The sequence below is a fragment of the Meleagris gallopavo genome, chromosome 7 (assembly GCF_905368555.1).
Source record: "Meleagris gallopavo chromosome 7, MGAL_WU_HG_1.1, whole genome shotgun sequence".
Taxonomy (NCBI): domain Eukaryota; kingdom Metazoa; phylum Chordata; class Aves; order Galliformes; family Phasianidae; genus Meleagris; species Meleagris gallopavo.
Genome location: NC_139410.1, coordinates 19,381,812 through 19,393,374, shown reverse-complemented (window position 1 = coordinate 19,393,374; position 11,563 = coordinate 19,381,812). Strand labels below are relative to the sequence as shown.

Genomic DNA, 11,563 nt, shown 5'->3' with positions numbered 1-11,563 from the left:
ACAGTAACCTCTTGTCAGATTTGTTACTCTGGTTCACAGAGTCACAGTTTGATGATGAAGGTTTACTGTTTTGTTATAGGCACTGACCTTAAATATATATATAATGTATATATATGCACACACGCGCGCACACACACACATATGTAAAAACTGTCAGTTTGGCATAAACCTCCTGCAGGAGTCCAGTTGACGCTTCATTCTCAAAGACTGTAAACAAGCTGTCCCACAAGCAGAATTCTTACATTTTTACTTTTTTTTTTCCCTGACATCTTTACCTTTGTAGTTCTTTTCTGCTTTGTCTTTCTTATATTTTTTTTTATCTGGCTTTGTTACACTGTCATACGATGGTGGGGAAATTGTAGAAGAACTCTCATCTGTTTTCTCTGGTGTGGAGTTCCCATTTAGTTTATCAATAATTGTCTCTTTTATAACAAGTCCATCTCCTTCTTTGTTTTTATTTTTGTTATATATACTAGATACTTTTTTAACCTTTAGCTTTAAAAGGTAACGCCTATAAGCACGTTGAATAATGAGAGCAGATACCTCTTCCTGTTTCCGTTTTAATGTGGTTGTGATTGGTTCATAGGAGACTTTGGAAGGATTGGCTGCCATAAATCGGTCTTCCATCTGTATTCTGAGGGCATCCATCTCCCCACTTTCCCCTAACACACGCTTTGTGAAAGCAAACAAGATGTCGAGGCAGTGAATTCTGTCACCGCTTACCATGGGCAGATCCATTGCAATCAGCTGGACCTTATTTGGTTTTGCTATGAGAAGAGGAGGATCTAACGAAGCTGCAAAATCTGATAGTTTACTGTATTCTATGAATTGCGTTGCATCTGGATCAAACTTCTCCCAGACTTCATAGAACATCTCAAAGTCATCCTCGCTCAAGGGCTCAGCACTTTCTTCAGTTGCAACACTGAAGTTCTCCAGAATGACAGCAATGTACATGTTCACCACCACCAGAAAGGATATGATGATGTAGCTGACAAAGAAGAAAATCCCAACTGAAGGGTTGCCACAGTCACCTTTAACAGAGCTCCCTGGGTGATCTTTATGAGGGTCACAGTCTGGCTCCCCACTGTTAAGAATTGGGGCTAACAAGCCATCCCAGCCAGCAGATGTGGTAATTTGAAATAGGCAGATCATGCTGTTGCCAAATGTTTCAAAGTTGAACATGTCATCAATTCCAACTTCCCTCTTGACGTAGGCAAAGTTGGACATGCCAAATATCGCATAGATAAACATGACCAAGAAGAGCAGCAGGCCAATGTTGAACAAAGCAGGAAGAGACATCATCAGAGCAAAAAGCAGAGTGCGGATTCCCTTTGCGCCTTTAATGAGACGCAGGATGCGACCTATTCTGGCAAGTCGGATGACTCGGAACAAAGTGGGGGACACAAAATATTTCTCAATCATCTCAGCTAAGAACATACCTAGAGAAGAAAAAAAAGAGTGCACAAAATAACATTTTAATTTATTCATTCATTAATTAAGGAAATATTTATTTCTTGCTGTCTTGAAAACAATCAATATAGGAAGCCACTGCTTTTTTATTTTTAGAAATGTAAGGTGATGTCGGAATTCCTAGAAAAGTTAGTTATTGCAGAACATCATACAAGTTTTTTACTTCTTATTTAAAAAAATTATAATAGTACTGTGTTTTCCTTATATTGATATGATACCTAAGAAGGGAAACAAGTAAAAGAAATAAGTTATTTTATGACAGGGTAGTTTAGCATCTGAGTTCTAGTTTGTTCTAAAAAGGCCAGAAAGAGAAGTTTCTCGTAGATATGATTAGTTCTTGATGATAAGCCTACTGCTTTCTTTTATGAAAGAATATATTGGCTTAACTTATGCAACTAAGGATCTGCATTGTATGCAGGAAATTTCAACTTTTAACATGTTTTATGCTATAGAGATCAATCAAATTGTACAGAAAACAGAAAAATTAATATTCTTGAAACAGCTGCTCTCTTTTCTGTCCACTAGTTCTTTCTTGAAAGGGAATCGCTCTTACCTACTATGGAGAGAATCACAACCACGAAATCAAAAATATTCCAGCCTATAGTGAAGTAGTAATGGCGAAGTGAAATCAATTTGAGGACAAATTCTCCAGTGAAAAGGATAATGAACACAAGGTTAATCCGGGACAAAATTGTTTCCATTTCCTTACTCTGGTCATCTGTTTCTACCATCATCGTGACCATATTAAGGCAGATAAGTATCATGATACTGATGTCAAATACTTGTTTGGTGACAAAATCAAAGACCATGCCTTGGAATTTGTTCTGCAAAAACAAAGACAGAATACTCCTTATACTCTGAAAATATTTGCTTTCAGAAATGTCAAATAGGAAACCAAGCTCCTGCAAGATCTTGGGAGTGCAGGGCAAGACCCATTCATAATAAATCTGTTAAATTTTACACCTAGTCCTTGTTGGATTTTGTGTAGGCCTTATATAGTAGATGAAGAAATGTACCACTGTTGACTGATGGAATAGAAAGAGAAGCACTGAAATGATAATACCAATTTCTGATTGGTATTAATTGTGAAATGATAGTACCGAAATTGATAATATTAGTATAAAAGAAGGTGGCATGACTTGATACCGGATAAGTGCCCACCAAATAGAAACTCATTTTCTTTTTGGCTTTAGGATACTAACCCCTGGAGATTCTCTCTTTGTTAGATTAGCTGTGCTTGGTGAGGTTGCTGGACAGCTGAAGTTGCGTGTCTCAAACACTCCATGACTGCAATATCCTGGTTTTCCTTTATTACTTAGCTAATTATTTATGGCTATATGCTTCTCCTTAGAGAGTTCATCACCCAGCGAACAAAGTGCAACAAGTGTTTTCCTTTCCAAATTCTGTAGAATTTCAGGAAATAACAGAGTGCTTTCTTATCTTAGAGGTGGACATATTCTAGTTTATCCTGTACTCCCCAGGGCATTCTTTTATTCCGTGAGATTACTCTTCTCTTTCACATGAAATGACCAGTACCCCCTTCTGTCTGCAACAACAATAGGCAGTACTTCCCCTCTTCCTACAAATTCTCCAGAAGACACTAAGTTTGTCCAATGTGAACAAGGACAGTAAATGAGCCAATTAACCCTATTTTTCTAGGGCTCAGTCAGGGAATTATGAAATTTATCACACTAACCTTATTAAATCCAACACTTCATATATCAGAGTCTGTGTTTTTAAAATAAACATGAAAGATCTATTCACTCAATTGAAAAAAAGAGAAATTATACCTTGTAAGAAAAACAAAATAAATATTTTCCTTCCAGACATATAACTTTCTCTTGTTGGGTAAAATCATATTCCCAAATGTATATTTAATACTAGTGCTGTTAAAGTCAAATTGTTCTTACCACTGGCCTTGGAATAGGTTTCTGTGGTTTTTTGGATCCCAGTTTTTTCATTGCATTGTAATATTTCTTCTGTTCTTCTGTCATAAATATATCCTGACCTCCAAAGTAAAAAAATAATACCAAAACTAATTACTAACGTGTTCAGCATTTAACTACAATATTCATGTCTGCCATTTGATATTACATTTATATTTATTTTATCTAACAAAAGTGATTTTTTTTTTGTATTTATTTTTCACATTGAGAGCACACGCACATGCAAAAACCCTTCCTAGTGTCTTCCGATGCTGACAGTTGACTTTTTCCAGTGTCCTTATGTTCACTTTTGCTGACATGGCTAAAATGGTTCTTATTATAACAATGCTGTTAAAGAACTTGTTAATTAGGATTTTAGTGCACAGAAGCCTCTCTGGTGCCTGACATGTCCTAAATTCTAGATTGACAGGTTGGACAGGTCTAAAAGTGGGGAAAGTTTGAAGTTTAATATGTGAAGGAAAAGACTATTTGAGTCTAAACTGAGGGCAAAAGCACCGTTGATGGGAACTTCAGAAAAGTAACCCAAGTCATGCCATAGTAAATTAATAATTTTAAAACTGCTGGAAATTGTCTAGTTCAAATTAGACTGTGTTTGCAAATGCTAATGCTGCCAGATGTGCAGCATCAGTGTAACTGAATTCCAGTGTAAAGTAAATTGTACTTATTAATGAATCTGAACTAACTCAGATGGAAACAGTGTGAAAGTCACTGTTGACTAAAGTTGATATTGAAGCTAAAAGCCCATTCTTATTGATAAATGTAGCCCCAAATGCCCTTATGGTTCTTTCAGAATCATAGAATATGCTGAGTTGGAAGGGACACATACGGATCATTAAATCCAACTTCTAAGAAATTGAAAAATATTTTCACACAAAAAAAATTCTATCATTCACAACTGAGTTTTACCATAGGTTCTATTTTGTACTGCTTCTTTTTATTTAGTAATCAAATAAAACCAAATCAGATAAAGTTGCTTTTTCACAGCACATAAAGGTTTACACGTAATCTCATGTGATAGTGCTGTTCAGAAATTGAAGGCCAGGAATAATGAGACTTCAAAATATTTATATACAATTGTAATTTTATATTTTTAAGATTACCATAAATAAAATTGTATGCATAATAAATATTTTAAATATTTTAAATATTTTAAATATACTTGAATGTCAAATGTATGTGGAAAAATATCCTTCCTTCTATACGTATACTTCATTATTTCTAGTATTATAAATTAATCTCTTTATGTCTAAGAAGCTCATCTCATTTTTCAGAGCTCAGGTGTTAGAATAACAGAATTCTTTCATACTATATGTTTACTTGTATCTTTAAGCCTATTATTCATGAGATCTATTGGATTTTTAAGCCACTGTTTAATCAGTTTGCAGAACTAGTATCTATTCTATCAACACATTGTCATATTGTATAAGAGTTTATAAAACTAATTCTTTAATTAGAAAGGAAATTCTTCTATGGCAAATACTGCTAGTCTTATCAAAAGAATAACACAAATTCCTTTCTTAAATCTTCACTTTAGCTCTTACACAATTTGTAAATTACCATCAACAGACTAACAATTTGTCTTTCAAAATGCTGAAATACAAATGTCATCATCACATCACAGAGATTGTGTTAAAAAAGAATTTTTTATCCAAAGAAGCAAAATAACTTTTTTTCCTTATAAAAATAAATTGTTAATTCTTTATAATTAATGATTTATAGCAATATAGAAACATTTTAAATACTTATCTTCTTTTTTTGTTGGTTGAAGTTGTCTATAATGACACCAATGAAAAGGTTCAATGTAAAGAATGATCCAAATATGATAAAGATGACAAAATAAAGATACATGTACAGGTTGTCCTCATACTTAGGTTGATCTTCTACCTACAAAATGTTATAAATTTTATTAACCAAAAGAATAGTAAATGTAAAAAAAAAATGTATATAGATTATAAATAGGTATATGTTATTTCAGCACTCAATTATTAAAAATTATTAAAAAGACTATGTATCCTTTCCCATCTGTATTTGGAGAATTGGAAGCTGACAATGATTATTCCTATGGAACTTTAATGTAAATGCACATAGATATGTGTTTATGTATGTACATACAAACAAAGCTCCCGGCACAAGTCATGCTTTCTATAACTTCCAGTGACTGTCTTTTTTGTGAATTTTATTAAATTGCGCCAAATTTCTAAGGAAGATTTTGCTACGGTCTTGGTTCTTCCAGGTTTCACATTTCTGACAATGCCTGCATTTCATCTGCACAGCAAGCTGAGCATAGAGAAGCTGAAGTTAATTAAATAGGATATATATTCTGACAGATGAATATAACTGTTTGATGACTGATTATCACTAGTGTGACTATAACCTAAGCTGTGTAGAATTAGTTCAGGTATCTGTGTTGCACTTTCTTGTACTAGGTAAACACAGTTGAAGTTTTCTAGCCAAAATAAAATTTTAATTCCTATGATCTTCAACCTTAAAACCTAATTGCACTTAATAGCTGGATAACAAAAGTGGTCAGCCTAAATAAACAATGAAATGCATGGCTTTAAGTTTTAATGAAAGATACATAAATAAATTTAATCTATAAGAACTATATTACATAGTGTTACGTTATATAATCATGGTAGTTGGAGGAAGTTATTAAAATGCCATCTTGCCTGTTTCTTTTCATTTACATTACATTTTCCAAAAAAGATCAAGTTAAATGAATTTAATTCATATTATTTGACTAGGAAGAAGTGGAATTAATTTTTTTCTACTACTATTTCTAAGATTCCTGAAGTTATACGAAAATTCCTTTCAAGCCTTAAGATACCTGGAAAAAAATGTTAATAATTCTTTATGTAACTATATGTGTAATTTTTAACTCTGTACTAAATAAAATACATCAGAATATAACCAATAGATGATTTTTGAAAGGCTTACACTTACATCTCTTGAATCAACTGCAGCATACATAATGTCCATCCATCCCTTGAAAGTAGCCTAGAAGTAAAATACAGTTGTTTTATCTACTCTCTAAAATTCAGTGTGAAAAATAACTAGGTTTCAGAATTTGCAGACTTACTTTTAATGAAATCACACAAAACATTATAAACCATATTGAACAAACAGGAATATTAAAAGATTTTAGAGTATTACTGATTTTTTGATAAATTATTTTTAGATATTTCAAAAATATTAACTCTGGGCTACAGACATCTCAGCATGGGCACAGAGTGTGTGCAGACACAGGTTTTTACCTTGCAGATGACCAGTGGTAGACTTAGACATCAATACTGTAGATATTTAGGCACGCTCTACAATTGCTTGTGCTGACAGCCATTTTACCAAGCTTACAGCATGAACTGATGGAGTCTGCAACGTAGCTTCTGGGCAGATATTAACATGCATCTGAATGTTTTGCCCATGTTCACAATTCCGTGATATTTTTAGAAATGTTTTAATCCCACATAAGTAAAAGGAATAGACTCTATAATTAAAATATGTGTTGGTTCTTGAGGTGTATGATTTACAGGAGACCTGAGGAACTGTGAAAGAGCTGTGGTTAAATTTATAAAAACTTGGACTGATTTCAAGTAGAAACTTTATCTAGGTAGTAAAAAAGATTTGTCCTCATTGCTTTAAGGAGGTATTTTCATGGAGATTGAATGTCTGCTTGCTGAAGAACACCAAAGAGATGGTAGCTAAAAGTGTGAATGCCTGCCTGTCAGGCATGGTTTCCACAAAAGAGATAAAAAGTCTGAAATGAGCAGGTAAAGAGCATATCTTCTGAGGAACCATTCCAAAGAGTGCATTTGCATCTGTGTCTGCTAAAACTGAGCTTTCATACTTCAGTACAACTGCCAGTTTCCACAGCAGAAGATTTGCACTCTGGGAGTGTTCAGATCCGATGAATCTTGCAATGTAGTACATATTTACTAGGAAGGTATGCTTGGAGCCAAGCATCATAGATCGTTCTGCCTCAGTTGACAACTGACACCTTTTGGTGTACTTTGCATACTGTTAGAAAAGTATCAGAGTTTGATAACAGCTATAACTACAGGGGAAGGGTAGCGGGAATGCTAAGTGGAGACATTCAGCTGAAGAAGTGACGTGATACATGATACATGCCCAAAGATCTCTTAATTTCAGCAGAAAAGGGGAAAAAAAAAAAGAGTATATTTAAAAAGGAAAATAATGAAAAATCTGAACAAAAAGAAGTAAAGAAGAATGAAAGCTCCATAGTAGTAATATAGTAATTAAAGACTAATACTGACTGGATGGTTGATACAGATAATGTTCAGATGCAGCTTCAAGAGACTTAGAAGTATATCTTACACTTTTTCAGAGGATAGTATTGGTGATAATGGTTCACTTCAATCCCTAGTACAAGAGTGGCAGTGACATCTGAAGTTACAGAGTTTGTGTTATCATTCAGTACTACACCTCATAACTTAAGAGTCACATTCTCTTCAGAAACAAAATTCTTCAAGCAAGGTAGTTAAACTGGGAATCAAGGTCATCTTGATTCCCAAGGGATACTGACCGACTCTGAATAGAAGAGACAAGCACATCTTCCTCGGAAAACTTGGGATACCAGAGCGGTAAAAATCCCACGATATTTCTGACATCTCTTCATACACTAAAGCTGTATGTCAAATTGCAGACAAGTGATTCACCAAAGCTCAATCATTTAAGCATAATTGCTTGCTTACTTGCTTGCTTGTGTTTGGGGTCAGATATCAGCTAGTACAAAAACAGCTCTGTACCAGAGAGCGTAGGAAAAGGACTCGAAGGGGCAATACAATTTGCAGACTTTGTATTAGTTATGATAATTTATAGAATAAATATGGCATACTATACAAAAACATCTACTAGTACACTATATGTAGCACAATATATATTTAGTTTATTATAATAGCTTCATAAAAAGCATTAACAGAATAAGAAGTTTATGAATCATGAATATAATTTTTGTAATAAAAGTATTTTACATTTTCCTATTTTACCACAATTTAATGTCTTCATAGTTTCATGCACTTCTTAATGAAATGTATGTATTTCAGGAGCAAATGCTGTTTGTCCATGAGTACCAAGAGAAAATGTTATGAAATGATCTTAATAGTCAAGATCTCTTTGTCAGTAACTATCCAAACTCAGACCCTTGTACAAGCACTGTACTACAGGAAGAATTGTCTCCACGCTACACGAAACGTTGGGTACCCCAATGTCAGATATTGTATTACTTATGATTCCTTTCCCTAACCCATTTCAAGGTCTGAAAAATCAATCCCCTCTTAAACCTTCACTGGAGATCTTCTGGGTCGTTATATTCTTACTGTTATAGCTAATGACAAACTGGTTACTTAGATGAGCATAGACATAAAGAAAAATGCACTCTACCTTGACCTGGCTGTTGACAGGAAAAATAATTTCCTAGTGCCCAAATGTGCTGAGATTAATGGATTTTAAATATCAAAGATGTTGCTGTTGATTTGTAATGATATCCAGGAACAGATTATATGGGAGGCCTTGGCAATAATTGCTCACATCAGATCAGACGCTCAGCCTTTTAAACTGCTCTTTGCCTTCCTGTCTTAGAAGATAACTAAGTTTGTAAAGGAGCAGAGAGACCTTTTTAATAATTAGAGGGACCTCTGAGACTTTTTTATTGGAACAAGAAATTAAATCCATTTCTGAAGTTTATATTGTGCAGCACTTGTACAGATTCTTGTACATCATTCCACTTAAAAAGACATTTTTATCATCATTATGAGGCTGTATTGTCTGGCTCTGTTGTCTCTGAAAAGTTACTCTACTACTATTCATCCAAAAATTGCAAAAAGTGCAATAGAGGCTTTTACAAGTTTCTGTTGTGTAAGCCATACATCATTGCCATAAAGACATTATTTCACTGCTTAGCAGACTTATGTTGCCCATTTATCTGAGACTTCTTTAAAGCGAGCAAAAAGAAAAAAATATGAATTTACTTACTACTTGAAGCAGAGCAAGATACCCAGCTCCTACATTATCAAAGTTTACTTTCACATTTTTCCAGCGGGCACTTTGATTGTTTTTTATGAGTTCTTCACACTGAGTATAATTGTTGACATCACTGACATCAAACATCTCGCCTGTTGTGGTGTTGACACAGTGATAGAATTTTCCAGCAAACAGATTTACTCCCATGATGCTGAAGATGAGCCAGAATATAAGACAAACCAGCAATACATTCATGATAGATGGAATTGCTCCTACAAGGGCGTTTACAACCACCTATTAGAGAAATTAGAGAACACAGTCAGTTTTTGAACAGAAAAATTAAAATACTTTTAAAATGATAGAGCTGCTTTAATATGGAATGGATAGTTAAAATGTAACAATGTAAAAGTAAAGGGAGAAGCATTATTTAAGGTTCAATAAAAATCACCACTGAGATTACAAAAGCAAAAAACAAAAATGATATGAAAACAAAGACAATGAAAAAAAAAGTGAAAACAAAAGAAAACCTGTTAGTAGCAAGATGGATTCTTAGAATTTGTGTGCTCTAGAGAAAAAGAAAGAAATGTTAAATTCCAGCAATATAAATCAAAATGTATACATAAGAAATAAAACAGAATAAGATGACGAATGATGATGTGAAAGACTGAATAAAAATGTCTGCATTTGAAATCATTACAAATTATTTTATTCACAGAACATATGTATAAATTGGAACCAATGTATTTTAGCATGTGCTTATAAAGTAACATAATTAAGTACCTTTAATTTAATAACAGCATCTGTTATAAATCTTAGTTTTAAATTGCCTGTCTCACTGTAGTTGCTCTTCCACACATCCACATTTTTTTCAATTGGAGCACTTAATACAATTGTGCTAATAGATGTGAATAAGTGACAGAAAAAATCAGATTAAATCCCTTGACAAAAATGTAATTTAATTATTTATTGTGATTGAACAAAAATGATATACAAGTAATTTCTTTTTACTAAACCATATTTATGTATAAAACTGCAGTAGCTTTATGTATAGTGAATAACTATGTACAGTTTTCAAAATAATAGTATTTTTCAAATCTGTAACTTGACTGAAAATGTCTAAGATCCCATTTATTAGATAGGAGCTTACATACAATATATTTGTAATGCAAATTGTGCAAAACCTAATGGTGATGTGTCACAAGACACAGTCCACTATGCTGGCTAGTGAGGCCACTTAGGGTATCATCAGCCTCTATCCAGACAGAAACCACACTATTTTGAGACTTAAGACTCAAAATAACTGAACTAAACTAAATTAAACTAAACTAAAATAAATAAATAAACTAAAACGATATTATAGCATTCAGTATTTTTAGGTGAAGACTACGGAGAGATTTCTTAATAACATTGCATTGTAAATTTTTTACGTATCTGTTTCACCAGGAAATAGTATAGTCTGTGTTTACAGCAGACAACTGGCAATAGTCTTTTTCGTCAGATTGACAGAATTTGAAAATAATAATTTCCTCAACAGGAAGGATTTAGCTGTGGAGGAAGAGGGGTAAGATGGCAGCAGATATATTTGTATGAAGTAAAGGACACTTGTTGAGAAAATGGTTTTTCAACTCCCCCCTTCTCTATTTCTCTATTTCCAGCTCTATCTGTATTTCAGGTGTTTGTTCAGAGAACCTTCCATTAATAATACAGCATGTGTTGTGGGATTTTTTCCCAGACTGGTACATGGAGAGCCACAGGGAGGTTTCAGCTACCTTTTTCTCACTTTTGTCAGTTTCTTCACCTTTTTTTTTTTTTTTTTTTTTTTTTTTTTTTTTTTGCCCCTGGCTAATCCTGTTTTATCTGCCAAACTGAAAGAGAACAGAAATTAACTTCAGAAATTCTTGAGAAAAGTCCCTGACTAAACTGAAGAAAAAAAAAAAAAGCCATCTCTGTTCTTTTCCTCTTTCATAGAGATCTACAAACAAATGGAAATTTTAACAGCCATGGGGCTGAGATAACAACTCTGCAGCAGTGAGGCAGGCAAATTTGAAGAGATTGAGATCTAATATCCAGAAGTTAACTGCATGCATATCTCGCACTAAAGGACACATTGAAAGCTATTTTCCTACACTTTTCCATGAATTCTTGCTCTGGTGTTCTTTGTAGGAGGCATG

General features: G+C 33.7%; 1 protein-coding gene across 10 annotated transcripts in view; it reads right to left on the bottom strand.

The window, feature by feature from the left end:
* Positions 1 to 246: 246 nt before the first annotated feature.
* Positions 247 to 11,563, bottom strand: part of LOC100546506 (sodium channel protein type 2 subunit alpha) — a 55,875-nt gene continuing 44,558 nt past the window's right edge. For 7 of the 10 annotated variants that reach the window (XM_085227755.1, XM_085227760.1, XM_085227765.1 and 4 more), the window contains 6 exons: positions 9,405 to 9,686; positions 6,360 to 6,413; positions 5,163 to 5,300; positions 3,381 to 3,485; positions 2,024 to 2,294; positions 247 to 1,439 (listed from right to left, as the gene is read on the bottom strand). In XM_085227755.1, coding sequence (XP_085083881.1) covers positions 247 to 1,439; positions 2,024 to 2,294; positions 3,381 to 3,485; positions 5,163 to 5,300; positions 6,360 to 6,413; positions 9,405 to 9,686 — 2,043 coding nt within the window. Of the gene's footprint in view, positions 1,440 to 2,023; positions 2,295 to 3,380; positions 3,486 to 5,162; positions 5,301 to 6,355; positions 6,414 to 9,404; positions 9,687 to 11,563 lie in introns of all 10 variants that reach the window. The other 3 variants (XM_085227757.1, XM_085227756.1, XM_085227761.1) reach the window with 1 other exon arrangement.